The sequence below is a fragment of the Rattus norvegicus genome, chromosome 5, assembly GCF_021556685.1.
Source record: "Rattus norvegicus strain SHRSP/BbbUtx chromosome 5, alternate assembly SHRSP_T2T, whole genome shotgun sequence".
In the NCBI taxonomy this organism is placed as follows: Eukaryota; Metazoa; Chordata; class Mammalia; order Rodentia; family Muridae; genus Rattus; species Rattus norvegicus.
The window spans coordinates 73580355-73601142 of NC_141538.1; the positions used below are offsets into that span (position 1 = coordinate 73580355).

The 20788-nt window shown below is 46.5% G+C and overlaps 1 protein-coding gene and 1 long non-coding RNA gene across 3 annotated transcripts; both read left to right on the forward strand.

The window, feature by feature from the left end:
• Positions 1 to 4876: 4876 nt before the first annotated feature.
• Positions 4877 to 10758, forward strand: LOC148005790 (uncharacterized). Of its 2 annotated transcripts, none has more exons than XR_015620881.1 (4): positions 4877 to 4963; positions 5114 to 5229; positions 6262 to 6367; positions 9409 to 10758. It is a non-coding gene; the product is annotated as an uncharacterized LOC148005790 (long non-coding RNA). The 2 variants fall into 2 exon arrangements; XR_015620880.1 differs by having other exon boundaries at positions 4896 to 4996.
• A 2669-nt stretch (positions 10759 to 13427) lies between these two features.
• Tal2 (TAL bHLH transcription factor 2) lies at positions 13428 to 20004 on the forward strand. Its single transcript, NM_001109462.1, is given in 2 exon segments — positions 13428 to 13495; positions 18902 to 20004. A coding segment is annotated over 1 exon segment (327 nt). The 5' UTR covers positions 13428 to 13495; positions 18902 to 18911; the 3' UTR covers positions 19239 to 20004.
• The last annotated feature ends 784 nt before the right edge of the window (positions 20005 to 20788 follow it).

Consider the following 20788-nt stretch of genomic DNA (forward strand, 5'->3'; position numbering starts at 1 on the left):
CAACTTTTTTCAAAATGTATATATGGACTTAGTATTAAAACTTTACATGGTAGCAGCATCTGGTGCCTGAGTCCCCTGCAGGAAGACTGCTGCGGGGTTTCACAAGGTGGTAAATACAGTCTTTTTCTAGAAGTTAAGGCCAAGTAACCCCAGGTCTTAGAGATAGCCTCAAAGGTGACCTTGGTGAAGCTGCCCAGTGTGTCAGTGTGACCCCAGCTCATGTGTAGCAGTCATCAGTGCTGCCTGCAGCAGCTTGAATACAGAATGAGCATGATGCCTGTACGTCTCAGGGCAGGGATGAGGCACACCACAGAGCCAGAGCAGTCTGTCACGTCACGTAGTATAGTGTGGACATTTTCATTCTTCTTTTAAAATCTATTTATTTGATTTAATGTGTACACTGTAGCTGTCTTCAGACACACCAGAAGAGGCATCAGATTCCATTACAGATGGTTGTGAGCCACCATGTGGTTGCTAGGAATTGAACTCAGGACCTCTGGAAGAGCAGTCAGTGCTCTTAACCACTGAGCCGTCTCTCCAGCCCCCAGACTTTTTCATTCTTAATCCACCAGTAGCTATAGCCTCTGACTGGGACACGGGTGCCAGCAGCTACCTCCTCAGGACTCATGACATTCAGAACACTATTGCAGTCCCCAATGGCTACAAATTTGGCAGGCCCAAGTCAGCTTCAATCCTGGCCTGATCTTGAAAACCTTATCATGGGACTCCCCATGGGAAAGGTCAATAATTTTATGTTCCTGTCTGGGCAGGGGAAGAAGATCTTCATGGCTTTGACCAGGGGGCATAAGTTGGTGACTTCTTGTCATTGGCTCTGCCTCCAGAGCCTCACAGCTTTGACTCCAGTCTTGACCACCATGGCCTCCATGAAAGCTTCAGAGTTCTCCCAAGCACGGACCTCTCTGCTCTGGGACCTACTGCTGCGTGGGCACCATCCATTTGATATTTTCCTGAACAGGAAGTGAATCCAACTTGAAAATTTTTTCTAGCTCCAGAACTAAGAAAATGTCTACTATTTAAGTCCTGTAGTCGGTGTGGTACTTTATCGAGGCCCTCACAATCTGATGCAGTAGGTGAGACAGTAGTGATGGCAAGGAATGGGTGCTGATAAGCAAAGCCAAGCCGACATGAGTATGCTAAAACCATCCTCTGGAGGAAGGACAGCTTCCTCAGCAGTCTGAGAGCCAGCAACAATAAGTCTGACTGCTGAACAGTTATTCTGATAATCATTTGTGTTATTCAATTGAAAAGAGCAGTGAGCCAGAAGCAGAATTACAGAAGCCAAAAGCGAGATTAGAACATTTAGCAACTGTTCCAAGAACCATGGACTTGGATGGGTTAGGTCTTTGGTTTTGTTTTGGCAGGTGTTCCTACCTACAGGCCATGTTCTGTGGCTTTAATGGTAAGATCTGGAGGCCAACTAAGTTCTAGGGCCCAGTTATAGTAAGCTTTACCCATAGTCTACAGGATCCGGTTTAAGATGGGTTCAGAGCACGCAAAGCATTTCTCCTGGGTGACCACATAATAGTCCTTACAATAGACTGGCCTGGCACAGCGAGGCCCAACAGGTAGAACATATAAAACCACCTATATGAGAGCTGCGGTCTAGGGTCACAATCCCAAACTTTGTCACCAGCCACGTCTTCTCTTTTTTTTTCTTTTTTTTTTTTTTTTTTTTGTTCTTTTTTTTCGGAGCTGGGGACCGAACCCAGGGCCTTGCGCTTCCTAGGTAAGCGCTCTACCACTGAGTTAAATCCCCAGCCCCCACGTCTTCTCTTGATCGACCATACAGACCAAACTGTAAGTAGTATGTCACCATGGCCCGAGTAGAATCCCCTTCACAGTGGACACCATCCCCCAGATTGACTATGCTGAGGCCTTAGAAATCTGGAAAGTTGGAAATCTGTTCCACAATGCTCAGTACGGTGGGCCATAATGCTAGAACCAGGCGAGTTCAAGAGTGGGGTCAAAACTGGGGCCCCGGAGGCAGAGCCAAAGATAATAAGTCATCAATTTATGCCCCTTGGTCTTGACCATGAAGATCAAGTTCCTGAAGATCTTCCTGTTCCTCTGCCCACACAGGAACATGACATTATTGACCTGTTCCCTTGGAGGTTTGGACGATCAGGCCAGGGTTGAAGCTGATTTGGGCTAGCCAGCTTTGTAGCCGTTGGGACTGCAATGGTTTTGTGTGTGAACCCTGCAATGTGGGTTTTTGTACTTAAAAGACCATCCTGAGAAAGGCTCAGGTTTACACTGGGATCCCAAACACCCATTATAGTCACTGGCTAGCTAATCAAGACTTTCTATTGACTTAAATCTAAGTCTGAGCAGTCTTCTCTGGTGAATACCCCACAACACATACCAACGTAGGTAAGTGCTCATGCCAGGCACTAATTTCTTGGCCAGCTTCTCCAGATCTTCTAAACGTTGGCTTAAGGGGATCTGTGGCCCATGCCCTGATTTCCTGTCCTCCCACAGTGCTACGCACCCAGCAGCTTTTCTCCTGGCTTATGGTTCTGGCTCATGGTGGCTCCCAAAGCTACTCCCCTAGACTTCACCAGGGCCTGGGAGAAGACCCCTGCCTGGGCAGTCTGTAGGCTTTCAAAGCTTGAGCTGCCCTGTGACTTGTACAGAGAAAGGAGAACCAGCTGAGGTGGAGCACAGAAGGACCAGGGAAGGTAGGCCAGTGATAGGGGTGGAAGAGCACCTCCGTTAGGCATCGAGGTCCAGATGCCGAAGAGCATGATCGCTTCCCATGTCCAGACCACTCAGCATGCTGGTCAGAGATTCTATCTCAGCATCCAGACCTCTGGGGCTGAGGACCCTGCTATTTGGAGTGTGGAGCCCCTGAGAACAGAACCAAAGAAAAGAGAAACAATACAGCTCCCATCCCCTGAATTCCTCTCAGCTCTGCTCTGAGAGAGATGCTCTATACATCCAACCCTCAACCCCAGGTTCTTGAAGTGATGCTACAGCTATTCTGCCCAATAGCTTGCCTATATAGCTTTACTATATAGTAAGAGAAACAAAAGACCAAAAATAAAAATTCTAAATGTATGTGTTACACTTATTTGTATTATATAATTGTTAGGAGCACCTTTAAAACTCAGATATTTAAGTCCCAACTTAACTTTCAGTATGCACAATATTATGGGATGTAGAAACAGAACTATTAGATAGCCAATTAAAGTAAAATGAAGGATATATGTGTAAGTCCTAACCCAGTGATGGCTGTGTCATTGTAAGAGAGAACAGGACAAGAATGCCTCATAAAGGGCTGGGGAGATGGCTCAGCGGTTCAGATGGCTCAGCTCACTGGCTGCTCTTCCAGAGGTCCTGAGTTCAATTCCCAGCAACCACACGGGAATTAACACAACCATCGACAATGTGATCTAATGCCCTCTTCTAGCCTGTAGGTGTACATGATAATAGAGTACTCATACACATTAAATAAATAAATAATTTTTTTAAAATGTCTCATAAAGATTGAATACCATGTGTGGTCAGGAAGAGGGGTTCATCTACTGTCATCACCCGAATTTGGATTTCTAGCTCCATAAGTAAAAAAGTCTACTGTTTAAGTCAGTGTGGAACTTTATCAAGGCCTTCACAATCTAATGCTGTAGTCGAGACCATAGTGTTGGCAAAGAATGGATGCTGATAATCAGAGTAAAGCAAAACAGCCCACGTGAGTATGCTATAGATGTCATATGGAAAAAGGGCAGCTTCCTCAACAGACGGAAACCCAGCAACAATAGATCTAGCTGCTAAACAAGGTCTGATAAATGTAATTTAAGACAACTATAGTATGTGTGTATCTGTCTCTCTGTGTCTGTGTGTAGTCTGTCTGCCTGTGTGTGTGTAAACTAATGCTAGAGAGTATGTATGAGATCGTGAACCCATTCTCCAACAATGACAGAAAATAAAAATTAAAAACCCAAAACCGGATAATTAAATAATTAAAAGATTATTATCCGGGGTGGAGAGATGTCTCAGAGGTTAAGAGAACTGACTTCACTGAGTTCAATTCCCAGTAACCACATGGTGGCTTAGAACCATCTGTAATGAGGATCTGATGCCCTCTTCTGGTGTGTCTGAATAAATACATTTTTGAGAGAAATGTATAAGTCCATAATAAAGGAAAAGCAAACTAAGGCCTGAAGTACCGTCTCAGTGGATGAAGTGCTTGTGCTTTAAGGATTAGAACTTGAGTTTGGATCCAAGAACCAGCACAAAACCAGGGAAAGGCCAGCACCGGGAGTTGGGAGCAGAGACAGGTGGACTCGAGCTACACAGCCTGGTCAGTCAGCTCTGGGCTCAGTAAGAGATGTTGCCTTTAAAAATAGGGTGGAGAGCAATAGGAAGAGATCCAATGTCAGTTTCTGTCCTCTGTTCCTGGTGCTTGTGCTTGTGTCTCCCTTCCCCCAAGACACACACACACACACACACACACACACACACACACACACACACACACACACACACAAATTTTGATAAAAAGAAAAAAACAGCAACCTAAAAACCTGCTCCTAAAATCGGAGACAAGACTATTTCCTTAGATTTTTACCCTGAAGAGTGTTACAGACTATGACTTTGTAAAATGTGTCTCAGGAAAAACAACTTATATAGCATGAATTCAAAAAGAGAGACTTAGTGGCCAGGAGAGATCTTCAGCGGATTAAGAGCGCTTGTTGCTCTTACAGAGGACCCAGGTTTGATTCCCAGCACCCATAACCACCTGTTGCTGTGATCCTACACTAAAGTTCTTATAGGATGATGTCACAGGTGAGGCAGGCACAAGATAGAAGGAGGCCTGTCATTGGATGAGAAGGAAGGATGGGCGGGAGAGAAGTTTGAAGGAAGAGGAGGAGACTAGAAGAGAAAGGAAGAGAGAGGAGAGAGACAGGAAGGAGAGAGAAGCCGTGGCAGGACAATATGGCAGGTGACATTAAGATTGTGCCTTGTGTATTTACAGGTTGTTATCAATGTTCCTAAGGGATGGATGGTACCCGGCTTTGTATGTTTAAGTGGGCAATTATACCTTACCAATTGGGTCAAAGGTTATTGTGTTGTGTGTTCTTTTATGCGACAGTTTGAGTGTCGGAAAGTGTGAGGCAGCTGGAGACACTGGGCCACTGAGGAGCTGGATGTGTTTCCGCCAAGATATCTAGCAGATATCTTGGAGCACCGCGGTGCGGACCTAGCGAGGTAAAAGACAGCAATACAATTTTTTATTTTTATATTTTTACAACAACAAGTTCCAAGTGATGTTTAGCTGGGTAACGCACTGAAACCAAGATGGCTCAGATGGGGTCACTCCTAGGAATAGCCTACCAGTGCCAGCCACAGACGGGTCCAACATCAAACTTACTCATGGACAGAGTGAGCAGGAGGCTTTGGTGGCGGTCTTGCTCAAGAGCACAGAGGAAGTACAGCAGGACAAGGCAAAGTCTTGTACAGGCTTTTGAAAACTACTTCAGATGTCAGTTGACTGGAGGTAAGAAAGCTGCTACCAGGATTTTCTGGGTTGTGAGAAGGACATGAAGGTAATTTTTGAAATATAAGAATCCAGTTGATGAGGAAGCCCTGTACCCCATGCTGGGCTTCACGGGTCACGGGACCGTGTCTGCACCTAGTGAACCCTGGAGAGCAGGCAGGGATGGACTTCACATACAGAGATGGCTCAGTGAAGATTTTAAATTCTAGGTCTCAATCCTCATTCTCAGCTCCTGAAGCCCCAGGCTCATAAGGGTAACAAATTCCTGTAGTTGCCCCAGGGTTGAGGATGGCTGAGACTAGCCACTACCTTTCTCCTTCTGCTCTATTTGTCCCTATACACAAATGTCTGGACCCTAATAAATCAGGTGGAATAAGTCCATCATTCGAATGAAATGTTTTCATTCGTGCCCAATTCCACCAGAGAGAGCTCAAATACTTATTACAAATGGATGGCGCTGGGCCAGCCTTGAATCCCTGCAAAAGCGTAGGGGCAATGGGTGGAAGCTGAACCAGGCTCAAGGCAGACTGCTGCCACGATGGTGGAGTCTTCAAAATGGGTCCGAGACAGCAGCTGGTAATGTTTCAGATCATTTGCAAAGACGTCAAATCCTCACTGGTTAAAAAGACAGACACAGTCTTGAGTGCAGAAGTTGGGTCGGTCTTGAGAGCTGTTATGAAAGGCAGAGGTGAGAACCCTGGTGGGAAAGCAAGCTTTTCTTTGTCGATCTGTTTTCTTTGTAGGTCTTCCTTGATCGGATTTAAAGTGACATCTCCTAATTTTTCTAAGAAGCTTCCTGGAAACCTCTGCTGGATTTGAGGGATAAGGAGATGCGGCTTTCATGTCCTGGTGTGTGTGTTTGCTTTGGGATTTGTCAGAGCGCTGGGCTCTGAGCAGCTTGAGCCTGGCAGAGTTCCCCCACCTGCCTAAAATACAGCCCAGGGGGAACAGGGGCCCTTCTCAGCCCAACCCAGCACCTCCACTCTTTGCTCCTGGAACTGTGGCCTTTATTTTAAGTCCTGTCCCCTGGGGACCGAGTGGGGAATGAGGACAGCTGATAAGCATGGCACTATTGACTTGATGGGGAATATTCAATGTATTTACTTTCTACAAGTAAGCTGCCCTCTTATCTGCTGCCCACAGAGCATCTAAATCCTGTCCAGGGAGCCAGTAGATGAGTCATGTTCTCATACAAAGACCAGAGAATAAATAGGGGAAAACGGCCCCACCCACCCCTTTCTTCCCTAGTACCTGATCCTGGCGCCCCACCTCCTTTTTCTTTTCTCCACTGCTCTTGGGTTTATTGCTTGAAAAAAAAAAAAAAAGAAGCATTTACTGCTCCAGGCCTACAGAGTTAAGGCCAAGCCAGCCTTGTTATGAATGGTTGGCAGGCAGCTGGGCACACCCAGGGCTGTGTGACCCTCTCATTGATAACTATGGGAGAAAAACATGCCCACTCCCTTAAGGCACTTATGTGCCCACTTTATGCTTCAATGGTCAACATTTGCTCTGGACAGAAATACTCACCTGGCCTCCACACCAGATGTCTCAGAGAGGACGTATATGTGTGTGGGTGTGGGTGTGGAAGGGCAGGTGTTACCAAGGAGACTGGGTCCTGGAGACTGAAAATAATTCATGAAAGGCCCGATGCTCTGGAGAAGCTTTGCTTTCATGACTGGCGTTGCCCTCCTGTCCCTGGGCTCTGGTTCCTCCATCCACTGTTTTCACAGCAGCACAGCTCCAGGTGACTCAAAAGGGAGGAGGGAACAGAATACAGGACTGAACAGGAGCAAGAAGATGGTTTAGGACGCCCATTGCAGGAAATTAGAGCCATGTCCTTAGATTTCCCTATCGCTAAAACAAGGGTTTAAAGTAAACCTCTCTCTCTCTCTCTCTCTCTCTCTCTCTCTCTCTCTCTCTCTCTCTCTCTCTCTCTCTCTCGTCTTATGTAATCTAGCTTGGTTTCCAGCTCCCTGTGCAGCCAAGGATAAATTTGAACTTTGGATTCTCCCGTCTCCTCCAGCACCGACCACAGCAGGTCCTCAGTATGCAGTTGAAGGGAGGGCAGGACTGGCGAGCATTGTCACAGCTGAGCTGCACCCTCAGCCCTCAGCCGCTCACTTCAGACACTTTACATCAGAGCAGCTCGCAGAGTCTTCATAAAAACTCATCAAGTTGATGTTTTCAATTCCTCATTAAGAAAACCGAGGCTGGAGAGTAAGGGCTCTGCCCAGGATGACCTCTAGCATGCGCAGTGGTAGGTGCTCGTGCAGATGTCCGTTGATCCACCTCTAGAACCAAAGCTCGAGTCTTAACTGCCACAGCAAGCTGCCTCACCCTTGCCATTTCTTAGTGTCCTAAACAACGAATGTTATTATGCCCGTGTTATAGGAGACATCTTTCAGAGATGCTTCTTCCTGACCAGTGCATGTGTGGACCCCCTTTAGTAGATATACTTCATATGTTAGTTTCAAGGTTCTAGCACATCTTCTTTGGGCTGACTCAGAGAAATTTAAAAGTCATAGTGAAACAACTAACTCCCCTCCATTGAGAAAGCAGACCAAAGCTCTCACTCAGCCCCTCTGCCTCTGCCTCTGCCTCTGCCTCTGCCTCTGCCTCTGCCTCTGCCTCTGCCTCTGCCTCTGCCTCTGCCTCTGCCTCTGCCTCTGCCTCTGCCTCTGCCTCTGCCTCTGCCTCTGCCTCTGCCTCTGCCTCTGCCTCTGCCTCTGCCTCTGCCTCTGCCTCTGCCTCTGCCTCTGCCTCTGCCTTTGCCTCCATACTCAGGCAGAAATGGAGGCCCGGTCAGTGTCTTTTCCCTTCTGTGTGGCTCGCTTTGCTATCTTACCAGCTTTAATCCATAGCTACCCTTCTTATTTGGGGGTGGGGTGGGGCTGTGGTGGTCAAGAAGTAGAAAGAGGCTTAGAAGCTGGACACTAGTCAAGCAGAGCTGCATGGTGTGCTCTATGAATGGAGCAGTCCACTGAGGAGGGCCTGTAGCCTCTGCCAACTCAACGGAGTCGGCTCTGTGCCCAAGTTTTTAGTTTTCCTTTGAGTATATGCTTTAGTACTTAACTTTGTTAGGAGCAATATTTTGTTTTGTCTACAATTCTAACTTGCCTGGTAACTTATATACTTATACATACACATACATACATTGTATATATACATATATTGCCTATACACGTGCATATATTGTATGTATACCCGCATAGGTACATGTGTGGACGTGTGAGTGCTTGTGTATGAGAGAACATACTAGAGGGGACCTTGAGGAAATGCCTAGAATGATACAGATTCTTAGGGTTAAGTAATGAAGTAGGAAAGAGAGATTCCTGTCCAGTCAAGGCCTCATCCAGCTATTTCAGGTAAAGAATAAATTGGGGATACTGTGTATAATGTGTGGTTGGGAGCAGGGAAGAATATCTGACTAGATAAAGAGATGAATGACAGACATATTGATGCCTTGAAACCAAGAGGATCGAGATGGGAGTTTACGGGGAGGGGGGTGTTTAGGACTGACTAAGGCTGATGCGGAACCTCTAGTCAAAATGACTTTGACCACCCATACCCACCTGGGCTGGCAGAATCTCCAGGGACACCTTGTTTCCTGAAAATGACAATTCTGCACAGAGGACTAGAAGGCCAGTACTCACTAGCTAATCCAGACAGATCAATTAAAGTTGTAGGACCAGGGAGCCTGAAGCAGCATCGGGACCTGCCCATCCCCCTGGACCCTCCCCATGATCTCTGCAGGTGCAGTCTCTCCAGGGGGCAGTAAGAGCCATGAATAGTAAGCATTTTAGCTCAAGCACATAGAGGCGTTTAGCTGCCTGAATAATCCCCCAATAATCGGATTATGTAAATTCCTACTCCAACCTCTTCCTCTGCAGGACCTAGCCTCTAAATGCTCTGCACTGGGGAATGGGACCGGACCAGACCCACCATTCTGAAGAGCCACCGTTAGGGAACCGATGTATCCAAATGGCGTCTAAAAGCATACAACAACAGTAACATTCAAGAAGGTTCGAGAGCAAAAGTCAACCCACTTCCAGTGCACTAACACACTTATGCTCCTTTCTCTGAGTCCTAGTCCTTTGAGTTCCTGTCCACTCGCACAGGTTTTGTGGTATAGCTTGTTTCTCTTAGTATCGTCCAATTCTCCACAGATGAAAACGCGCCGTTGAGAATGCATACAGCACCTCACAGTTTTTGACTAAGATGTAATAAGCTTTTGTGTGACCCTTAGAACTGTGATGTCATCAGACGGGGTGGAAAAAGCATGGACACCCTAGGAACAATTTCTGTCTCCCAGAGCACTCAGAAAGAGCAGGGGACAGAAAGAGGAGCGGGCCACAGGTATTTTCTGCAAATATTAGGTTGTGTTCTGTGAGCAAATTAGCCAATTCTCCTTCTTCCTCCACCCCACATTTATGCAACAACCAAAATTAGTCTTGGAGCCCCAAGCTGTACTTACCTGTTCCCATCTTTGCAACACACTGCTGTCTTCCTGTCCTCCGCCCTCTGTACCAAGGCACCTGGAGCCCTGTTGTACGTAAGATGCCTGTCCTCTTCCACTATCTACCCTGTATTCACCTTCTAGGCAACAATCTGGGCATCTGGGGCCCCCGAATTGATTTGCAAAAGGTCCCAAGCCCATTTTCAGTGTTAGTTCAGGGAATCTTTGCAAGTCTCTGTGGACCTGGAGTCCAGATAATTAACACACAAAACCCTTCATTGAAGAGAACCAGGCCAGGGCATAGGAAGAAAATAGAGGAGGCAGTTAGGAGTCTCCATTTGTTCCCTTATCCTACGTTAGTCTGTAGAACTAGAGTTTTAAAAAGGTTACTCATTGTCAGAGTCCGGATGTGCAGGGCCGGACGTGCCTGAGGGAGAGCCAGAGATAGGACTTGCCGGACCAGCTACCAGCCCCTAGGACACTGACCATCCGAAGCCACCCCCTCCCCTTCCTTCACTCCCCAGAAGTGAGTCATCCCCCTGAGTGAGATGAGCCACCCTACCCGTGCTGCTGAGCTGCTAGATGTAATTTCGCGCCGAAAGTAACTGTGCACCATTTGAAATGACCAATCATGTGTAACCGCTCGAATGCCCCTAACCTCCCCTATATAAACCCCCGAGTTTGGAAGCTCAGGGTCGATTCCTCTGTCTCCTGTGTGAGATATGTATTGACCCGGGATCCCGTTAATAGGGATCTCGTTAATAAAAGCTACCTCTTGCTGTTACATCAAGACCGGCTACTCGTGATTCCTGGGGGCACCCCACCCCGCGACAGGAGCGAGAGACCTGGCTCCCCGTTTAGGGGTACGCTCTTTCAAGTCATTTCTCCCATTGCAAGAGTGAGCCTTGCTTCAAGTGGTGTTTACAGACCTTGCCCTCCACAAGCAATATTGGATCATCCAGCCAGAATCTTCTTCTCGTGACTAAAGTTTGTTTCTCACTACTCAGGACTGTCCATCTTGTATTTAGTCTGTTTTTCATGACCTTTTCACCTGTCTGGCTCTGCTATTGTACCTGAGCTTTGCAATTCAAGCAGTACCTTTTTGGTTTATAATAAAACTATGAGTTTAGATGGGTGTAGGGTAAGGAGTCCCAGGGGTGACAAGCATCCTGAGGGCTTAGTGCCTTGCAGCATTGGTCTCTCCCATTACACTAGGGTTGGGAGTGCTTTACGGTTTGCTCCACGGTGCCCAGGCTGCAGGAGCAATCTCAAACATGACTTTCCTCATCATTGATTCAGCCTGTAGTTATCCTGCTGGAGCTTCTGCTTCATGGCGTATCTCATATCTGCTCACATTCAGGCAGCTGATGCAAGGTCAATGGCGAACCTGGCACTGGGTCAGAGAGGTACGTTCTTTCCACCTCTACAGAGCTGCTCACATGGCAGGGGCAGGGGTTATATGATACTCCTACCGAGAAGGGGACCGTCCCCCGAGAAGGGAACTAGAATGCAGTTGTAGCAATAATACAGTCAACAGCAATATAAATAAATGTATTAATGCTATACCATGTGCTACTCGTGATCCTAAATAACTTATCTGTTTTTCCTTCTTATTTGAATCCCACAGTTCTAGCACTGTTCCCATTTTACAAATAAGGAAACAGAACAGAGAGAAGTTTGGTAATTTGCTTAGCACCACACAGGTGAACAACGGAGACATTTCAACGTGGGTAAACATAACCCCCAGAGCCCAGTTGCTCTTACTCACCGAGGTACAATTCGTTTATGAATATATTGTCCCAAATCCTGTGACCTTCAGAGAGAGAAATGCCTGGGGAGTCATTGTTTCATCAGACACTTAACAAGCAACATCTGATGGACATGTATTCAGCATGGGAATGATGGCTATGGAAGAGATAGGAGACAGGAAATATCACTAAGTGGGGTAGAGCACTGAGAATACAGAAGACAAAGGATGACGTATGTGCGTGCCTGTGATTCTGGCGTGTGCAGGGGGTGAGGTGGGGGTGGGGCACAATTTTGTATGCTAAAAGCTCTTAGGTATTGGGCTGATGAGATGGCTCAGCAGGGAAGACACTTGCTGCCAAATCTGAAGACCTGAATTTGATCCCTGAAACTTACCAGTGGAAGAACACCTCCCTCCAGTTGTTCTCCGACCTCCACACATTGGCCTGGGAGCACCTCCCTCAATAGATGGATAAATGTAATCTGAAAAAGTTTAAAGCTCTTCACTGGGAAGGTGGCATCTGAGTAAAAAGACCTAAGGAATGCCAGCGCTTTGAGGGCAGACGTTTATGTCTGGTTTTGTTTGGAATTATCCTCTTGACCTCTAAACAGGGCCTGACTCGGGCATAAGCTTCCAGTGCTGACCTGATTCACAGGAGAGGAAGGGGAGGGAAGGACCTCTACTGGATAACCTGGGAGAGGCACGTTTAGGCAGAGAGAACCCTGCCAAAGCTGGAGGCAGGGGGATGCCTGATGTGTTCCTGAAAGGATGAACCGGAGTATTTCACTTCTCTGGAGCTAAGTCAAGCCCAGGGGAGGAAGGGACGGCCTGACTAGCAATAAAGGGATCTCAGTAGCCACTTAAAGTCTACTGCTTGCTTTCCTTCTGGTGTGTGTGTGTGTGTGTGTGTGTGTGTGTGTGTGTGTGTGTGTGTGTGTGTATGTGTGTGTGTGTGTGTGTGTGTGTGTGGGCTTGCTTGCTTGCTTGCTTGCTTTTCAGACAAGGTTTCCCTCATTATCTAAATCAGGGCGGCTTCAGATGCCCCATCCTCTTGCTTGGCCTTGCAGATGTTATTACATCTGTATGCTTAGTTTTGAATGAAATGGAAAGCCACCGAAGAGTTTAGATCTCAGAATCTGACAGAAGTCTGACTAGGGTTTTCTCAGGTCATTCTGGAAGATACAGGACAGAGGAAGGGAGACAAGAACAGAGTCCCTCCATCCCTGAAACAACCATTCCCTGTGCTGACCAACAGGAAAAACTAGACCAGACCCTTATATGAACCCACAGTCTGTGTCCAGTGCGATGCTTTTAAATTTTGCTCTGTGTCTGCATTTCCTGGGGTAGTTGGTAAAATTGCAGGTCACAGCCCTCATCTCTCAAACTCATTAAGGGGATCTGGAGGTAGCCGTTTGGATCGGACTACACCTGCCCTGGTGTTTGTAGAAGTACCCGGGGAGTTAGCAAGAGTCCGAGGTATTGGGATGCTTGCCTGTAAGAGGAGGTTGGAAACAGCAACCCCTCCCCTAAAGCCTCAGACAAAGAGGGGACCCTCTTCCTCCACTGCTCCTTGGCTGCTGCACTTGGGAGGGCTGACGGGGCAAGGTGGGGAGGGACTGGAGGGAGTCCTCGGCTGGAAGCCCCCCTCCTGCCTCCAGACAAAGGGTGGTGTCCTATAAAGGCTGTGGCAGAGACCCTGCGTCCAGGCGAGGGCGCACACAGACAGGCGCTGCGACAACTGCGACCGCGCCAGCTCCCAGCTCCTGGCAAGAAGGTGCGTTGACTTAGGGGAGTGGGAGCAGCTACTGAGGGGACTCTGGGTGACCCGGGAACTTTCGGCGGGACAGTGGCAATAGCGCGGCTCTTGGGAAGCTGGTCCGGACTCCTAACGCATGTTGTCAAACCCGTTTTAGCTGGAACGCAGAAACAGTTCCTTCCATCCCAGGGTTCTTTATCTCAACCCCAGATCTGTTAGCGACCCTCTGAGACTTGGCAGATCTGAAATTTCGACCACTAGATGTTTTCCCAGCCTCCCGAAATAATGTATATGGGCAGGTCAATGGTTTGCTACCGTGGGTGAGATAACTTATTCTTTTTAAGGGTGGAGAAGGGATAGATAGGAAATGAGGGTTCATAGACAAGCGGCACACTGGACAAAATGTGCGGAGGAGTCAAGTGTAGGCAGGCTGCGAGGCGCTGGTGTGAAGTGCGCCTCAGAACCGAAGTCCCAGGCACATGAAAGCTATTAGTCCGCAGCCCACAAAGCGTATCCAGTGAGTCCTACTGACTCAAAGCTTAACGTGGGGCTGCTTAAGAGAGACAAGCTTGCCCATAGTATAGTATGTATAGCGGGTGCTAAAATGTGAGTGTGTATGTGTATGTGTGAGCGAGGATGGGGTGTACACCTCAGACCAGCAGTGATGGGGAGTGGGTTGGGTTAAGTAGATAGGTAGGGACCTTCCTTGTACTGTTAACTTTTTAATTATTTTTTGAACTGGCATGGGCTAACTTTTTAAAAATCAACGTATAAGGTGTTAGGTATCGCTGTAACAGTTTCAAATAAACTGTGTTTTAGTCGTTTCCTTCTCTCATCTCACTGCCCTCTACCCTCATACCATTCCCACACACACACACACACACACACCTTGTAACCTTCCCCGGTAAATCTTGCTGGCTTGGTGCTTTTTCCTTAAGAGAGCAGAGCAGTGCCTGGTGTTGGCTGTCAGACCCCATCCATCCTCTGTTCAGCTTTCCAAACTGCTGCCCAGCTCTCTCTCTCTCTCTCTCTCTCTCTCTCTCTCTCTCTCTCTCTCTCTCTCTCTCTGGACCAAGTCTTAAGAGACAAACACACGGATTGGGTTGGGTTGCAGGAGATAAACTGAAAACCCTAAGAACAAAAGAGCTGTTTGAGCCTGAAGGCCTGGGGCTAGCCATGTATGCAGTGAGCTTTGGACTTTTGTGCCTTTCTAGATGACCTGGGTTTTGTGTCCAGGAGCTGCGGGCACCAAAGAGCAGCAATTAGCAGCATGATCTCCTCTTGGAGGATCGCCATTTTCTCCAGTTAATGGGCTACTCTCTGGTGACCATATAATAAACTTACAGTTTATTTAACATAGCATTAGTCCAGGTGCTTTCTACAGCCCCCATGCCTTAGTGAGATAGTTCATCCAGGCAGGCCTTAAGCGTATGATCCTTTTTATTTCCTTAACGTTTTTATGTGTATGGGTATGTATCTGTGCCTGACTTTCCTGGCTGGCACCCAGACGAGGAGGCTGATTCTTCTGGAGTTAGAGTTACAGACAACTATGAGCTGCCAAGTAGCTACTGGGAATTGAACTCCAGTCCTCTGAATGAACAGCCAGTGCTTGTACCTACTGAGCCATCTCGCCAGACCTTTTGCACCATTATTATTATTTTTTTTTTTTGGTTCTTTTTTTCCGGAGCTGGGGACCGAACCCAGGGCCTTGCGCTTCCCAGGCAAGCGCTCTACCACTGAGCTAAATCCCCAACCCCCTTTTGCACCATTATTAACTCGAGTCTCTAACCCCTACATACCTAGGGATGTGTGGCTAGAATTCAAGAGTCCCGTGAACTTGAGTAAGGAGACATTGGATCTTTAATTCTATTAACATTTATTCTAAATGTAGCATTTATTTTATTTATAAACATAGGTGATTAAATGTATTAATATCAACATGGTTTTAAATAAAGTAAACAATTTTGGGTTCTCTCCTTGGAATAACAACTTTAAATGTGTTAAATACGAGACACCAGACAGGGGGAAATAAGCAGTTGTATTTAGTAGCTGTTCAGATACTATGCTTTAAGATACGATACAGTAGCAAAGTTTTATCCTAACACAAGGTAGTGGTGGCAAACTTGTCACCAGTGGAGGTCCTGGATGCTAGCATGTCACACCCCAGATGTTGCAGATCGTTTCTTAAAAGTTTCAAATGTCACTCCTTAGGAATTTTGGTAATATGTGTAGTTTTTAATGTGTTAAAAATTAAGCAAATGCATTGCCCTTTTACACTTTTATTTTAGTATTTAAATAACTAACTACTAAGTATAACCAACTAATCTTTGTATCTCCGTACTTTTAACTTATGCATTCACAATTTTGACAAATGAACCAATATGTATTTAAAATCATCATTCTGAGTGGACTGCAAACCCGGGCTTCCCTAGACCACCAAAAAAATTCACGGAGAGGAAAAAGAAAAAGCTAACGAACCCTAACGTAGTGAGAGTCGTCAGTTGTGACATTGGTGCTTGCCTGGCCCTTGTTTCCACATCTCTCCATGGCATCTGGTGTGGGATTTTTTTCCCTCTCTTCTGTTGCTTTGAAATCAACATTAGAGGCAATCAGACCTTGCAACTGGAAAAACACTAAATGTAATTTTCCTTTGATTTAAGAAGTACTGCAGCAATTTTCCAGTGGCCTCTATTTTGAGCTTTTCCAGCTTGTTAAGTCACTGATTTCTATTTCCCCCGTGGAGAAGGAGAGTAAAACACTCGAGGCTAAATCAACAAGTAATTACCAAGCATCCCTAGGATGGCAGGCTACATTTTAGAAGAGTCTTTTCTTTTCTTTTTTTTTTTTTTCTTTTCTTTTCCCCCCTACTGTTCCTTCTGTCCGGCTAGTACAATGGGCTCCAGCCCTCTTAGAAAAACACCACAACCAGTTTATCCTGCCTAATCCTCTCCTCCCAGCTTGAAAAGGACCCCCTCCCCCCACAGGACTAGAGTTGACTTGGCTGTGAGCTAAGCCCTCTTTTGATAAGACAACTTTGCCCCCTCAGTCCTGGCCTGCTCTGGTGTGAACAAAACCTGATAATTTTCTTTCTGTCTTCAAGTCCTCTTGATCTGGGTGAAGGCGAAGTTTTCTGCTTCAGGTATAGTTGGGATAAATTTCTGGCAGCATACTTTCATTGTAGAACCAAAAAGCCAACGTATTCAGAAATGACTCAGGCTAGATACAAGATAATAGGGCAGTATACCCTTCTTACCAGGAAGAGACCTAGTCTACACATCTGTTTTCCAGGGAGATGTGGTCTCTTGGAAGTAGTCTCTACCATGTAGATGTTTCTCTGCGGCTACAAGGCTATTTTCCTCCCTTAGGTAAACAAAAGGCAGTTAGCTCCTGAAGGTACAATGAAGTCATACTCCAACTCAGGAGGAAGTCTTGAACCCTCCTCCACAGGGTGCCAGAAGTTGAAAATACACATTGAAAATGTATTTGACACACCTGACTTATAGAAGATCGTTAACTTAGACTAGCCTACTCAAATGTGCTCAGAACACTTACATTGGCCTACAGTTGGGTGCAATTACCAGAGTCCATTTGATAAGAAAGTAGGATATGTCACATATAATTTATTGAATATCCCAGTCCTCAAACCACTGACAACACAGTACGGGCGCTGTTGCTTACTCCAGGGATGCCACAGCTGACAGCTGCAGTTGATCCTAGCATCTCCAGAGAGTACTGTGTTATGCTATGAAGACTCTTAGACAGTCAGGGTTAGGAGGAGGCTGGGTAGAGCTGGTCCCTTTTTCAGCTCTAGAGATGAACCTCAGGCCTCCCTCACGTGTGCTACAGGCAAGTGCTCTTGCCCAGGAAGGCCTAACTCACTCTGTAGCTCGAGGAGGCCTTGAGCTTGAAATCCTTAGCCTCCTAAGTAGCTAGGTCTGCAGGCCTGCACTGCCAGGCCCACTTTGGAGCAGTTCTTTAAAGAGACAGGAGAATGTGAGGAGGAGATTCAAGAACGAGGAAAGAGCATGAAAAGGTGTAGTGAATTAGCAATACGCATCACTCTTGGGAGGGGACAGAAGGGCAGAGTGTCCTGGGAAGCTAAGGCTGGAGTCAGCAGTGAACCACAAACAGCAGGCTTCCCATGGCTGAGCTTTGATTTACTTGCCAGTCTGTCATGATGGTTCCCATTAAAATGCACTATTCCATGAGGGAGGAAGCGGGTCTGTGCCTCCAACAGTTAAAGATGGCAAGCGAGACTTGGCAGTTTTCGATGCTCCTTCCTGATGTGGAAAAGGTCAGCGATGGCAATGCCAGGAAGTCCAGGTGTCCTCTGGACGCCCATGCCACAGACCACAGGTGCCTGCCTAGCACCTTTTCGTTCTTCTCAGGCTGAACACCCTCACGTCTGCTTTCAGAGATCTGATTATCTCAGCCCTTTCTCACCCTGCTCACAGTCCTCCAGATGTGAACATTCTAGCCATTGGAGTTTGGAGCCCAGTTCTCCATACGAGGTCGGCTGAAGCTGCCCCATCTTCTCCAATCCAAATATCATTTTATTTCTCCATTCTTTTTTTTTTAAAGATTTATTTATTTACTTTGTATATGAGTACACTGTAGCTGTCTTCAGACTCACCAAAAGAGGGCATCGGATTCCATTACAGATGGTTGTGAGCCACCATGTGGTTGCTGGGATTTGAACTCAGGACCTCTGGAAGAACAGCCGGTGCTCTTAACCACCGAGCCATCTCTCCAGCCCCCTTATTTCTCCATTCTTAAAAGTGCTCAATACACTGCACATTCGCATCCGACACTCCGTGGGCTAAGCATGGATTTTAGTCACACATGTGCACGATCCTATACTGTAGATGATTTTGGTCCATGGGGAGAGATGATGGGTCGTGAAGGAGGCAGTGGGGTCGGAGACGTAGCTTAGTTGAAGTAATGCATGAAGCCCTGGGTTCAACCCCCGACATGCATAAACCAAAATAATGGAGACTCATGCCTGGAACCCCAGCCTTCAGGATGTGAAGGCAAGAGAATCAGACGTTCAAGATCGTCCTTGGCTATATAGTAAGGTTGAGGCCGTCCCAGAATACACAGGATCCCGCCTCAAAAAGATGGGAGATGGGGGATGACGAGTGCAGGGAAAGGACTAGTTGCAGTTCTGTAACGGTGACTGCAAAATAATCAGGGAGAGAGGGCTACAGTGTGCTGGTCTTTTGCCTCCTCTTCTTCCAACTGTTTTCTTCTTAAAAAAAGACATTTCCAAAATTTTTTAGTCAAAATGGATCTCCTAAAATCCATTTAGTATGAAAGTATGAGCTGAGAAAAGCTAACACGGCAGGTTCTTGGGAGAACACGCGATTCTAACTGTGCCTCTTACAAGGTCTTGGCGACCAAAGCCTCTTTTCTTTCCCATCGCAGGAACCCGGACATGACCAGAAAGATCTTCACAAACACCAGGGAGCGATGGAGGCAGCAGAGTGTTAACAGCGCCTTTGCCAAGCTGAGGAAACTCATCCCCACTCACCCTCCAGACAAGAAGCTGAGCAAAAACGAGACACTTCGCTTGGCAATGAGGTATATCAACTTCTTGGTCAAGGTCTTGGGCGAGCAAAGCCTGCAGCAAACAGGAATCGCTGCTCAGGGAAACATTCTGGGGCTCTTTCCCCACAAGCCCCACCTGCCGGATGTGGGTGAGAGCTCTCTACTGAATGGCTACCGGGTTTCTTCCCCTGGCCCAAGCCATGGCGCTCCCTAGGGTGGCTGTGACAGTCAGTCCTCAGGGCAGCACTAGTTAGAGTCACGTGGTGTCATGCTGTGGAGAGGTATGACTCAGGGAGTGACTGGGACAGCAGCTGAGAGCTGAAAGGAGACTTGAGCAATATTGCTCTGGTCCCATTATCCCAGAACTTCAGGCAGGCCGCCGAACGTTTCTAAAACAAAACAAAACAGAAACACAGAGAAACAAAACAGCCATAACTTTAAAACTGCTGCCTCGCCCATGACGTCGGCAATGAGGATTACCTTATACTGGATCCCAGATGAAAGGACAAAGCTTGTTGCCCTCTGAATATATTTAAAAGTTTACTTTGAAAAGGGAGACATGTTTCGTTGAGGGTAAATACAATAAATGTTAAGACTGATGAATGAAGAGATGAAGAGGTGGAGGAAGAGCCACTATGGAAACTAACCTGGGAGAGCCATGAGGCCCTCTCTGGAGGGATGTCCCTCTGGAACAGAGCGGTGAGGATTATGAGTGTGGAAAGGCTCCATATTCTTCAGCCTCTATGGAATCATGATATTTGACTTCAGTTGAGCCTTTGATACATACACCGTCTCTGACACCAAATTTCATCCATGTAAGGGGAAAAAAAACCTTGCTAGCTTACGAACTGAACCTCATCGCTTTCTTATAAAAGTTAGCTAAAATGAGTGAGTTTGACACACTTGATATCGACACTTTTAATTTAGCCCAAATTCATGCTGACTTAAGTCCTGCAAAGTTGAATAGTTATGAAAATCCAAATAGTGCCATTTTCTGATTCACTGAGAGTAAACAATAGAAATAGAACACCAGATACTAATGTACTTGTGCATTTGACTTTGTCTTCCTGTGTCCCACAGAGCATTCGTTCATTCTTAAGCTGGGGCAGGGTAGCGCGCAGTACATCAGTAGCTCACTGTGGATCTTGCAATCATCACCACACCCACCCTGGTCCTGATGGTGCCTGGTCTCAGAGATAAGTCCGGCCCCAAATGCAGACAACGGCTATCTCTGGAACATTTTATTTCCCCAAAGTATTTTTGGTTTTATAATCTTTTGAATTACACGTAGGAAAATCTATGGATTGTGGTTATGAATTTCTGTTATCTACACAATATAGAGATTTAAGATTCTTTGTCTCTCTAGAAAGTATTTTGTTTATAAGTAACAAACAAGGTCACTACATCACTTAGGTCAATTTAACCGACGTATTTATAGAACAACGGGTTTCCCTCTAAGTCCTTTATTTAACGTGCACTTGATTAATTTCCACACAGAAACAGCATAGATGGGAGGCAGGTGAGCACAGAGGCACCTGAGTGTGTATCATTCTTAGCAGCCTGGGGAGACTCCAGCTTGTTCCCAAATTACCAAACAATGGGACATTTAAATGTTTTTGTGGTAGCTGTCAGCTAACTATACCAGCCTCTCACCTGGCATTAATAAAAACAACACATTTGACTGTAACTTCGCTTCTTTGAATGTGAGGAAGGCAGGAGGACCTCTATCCCTAAATGCAGAGTTTTTGTGTGATACACAGAACA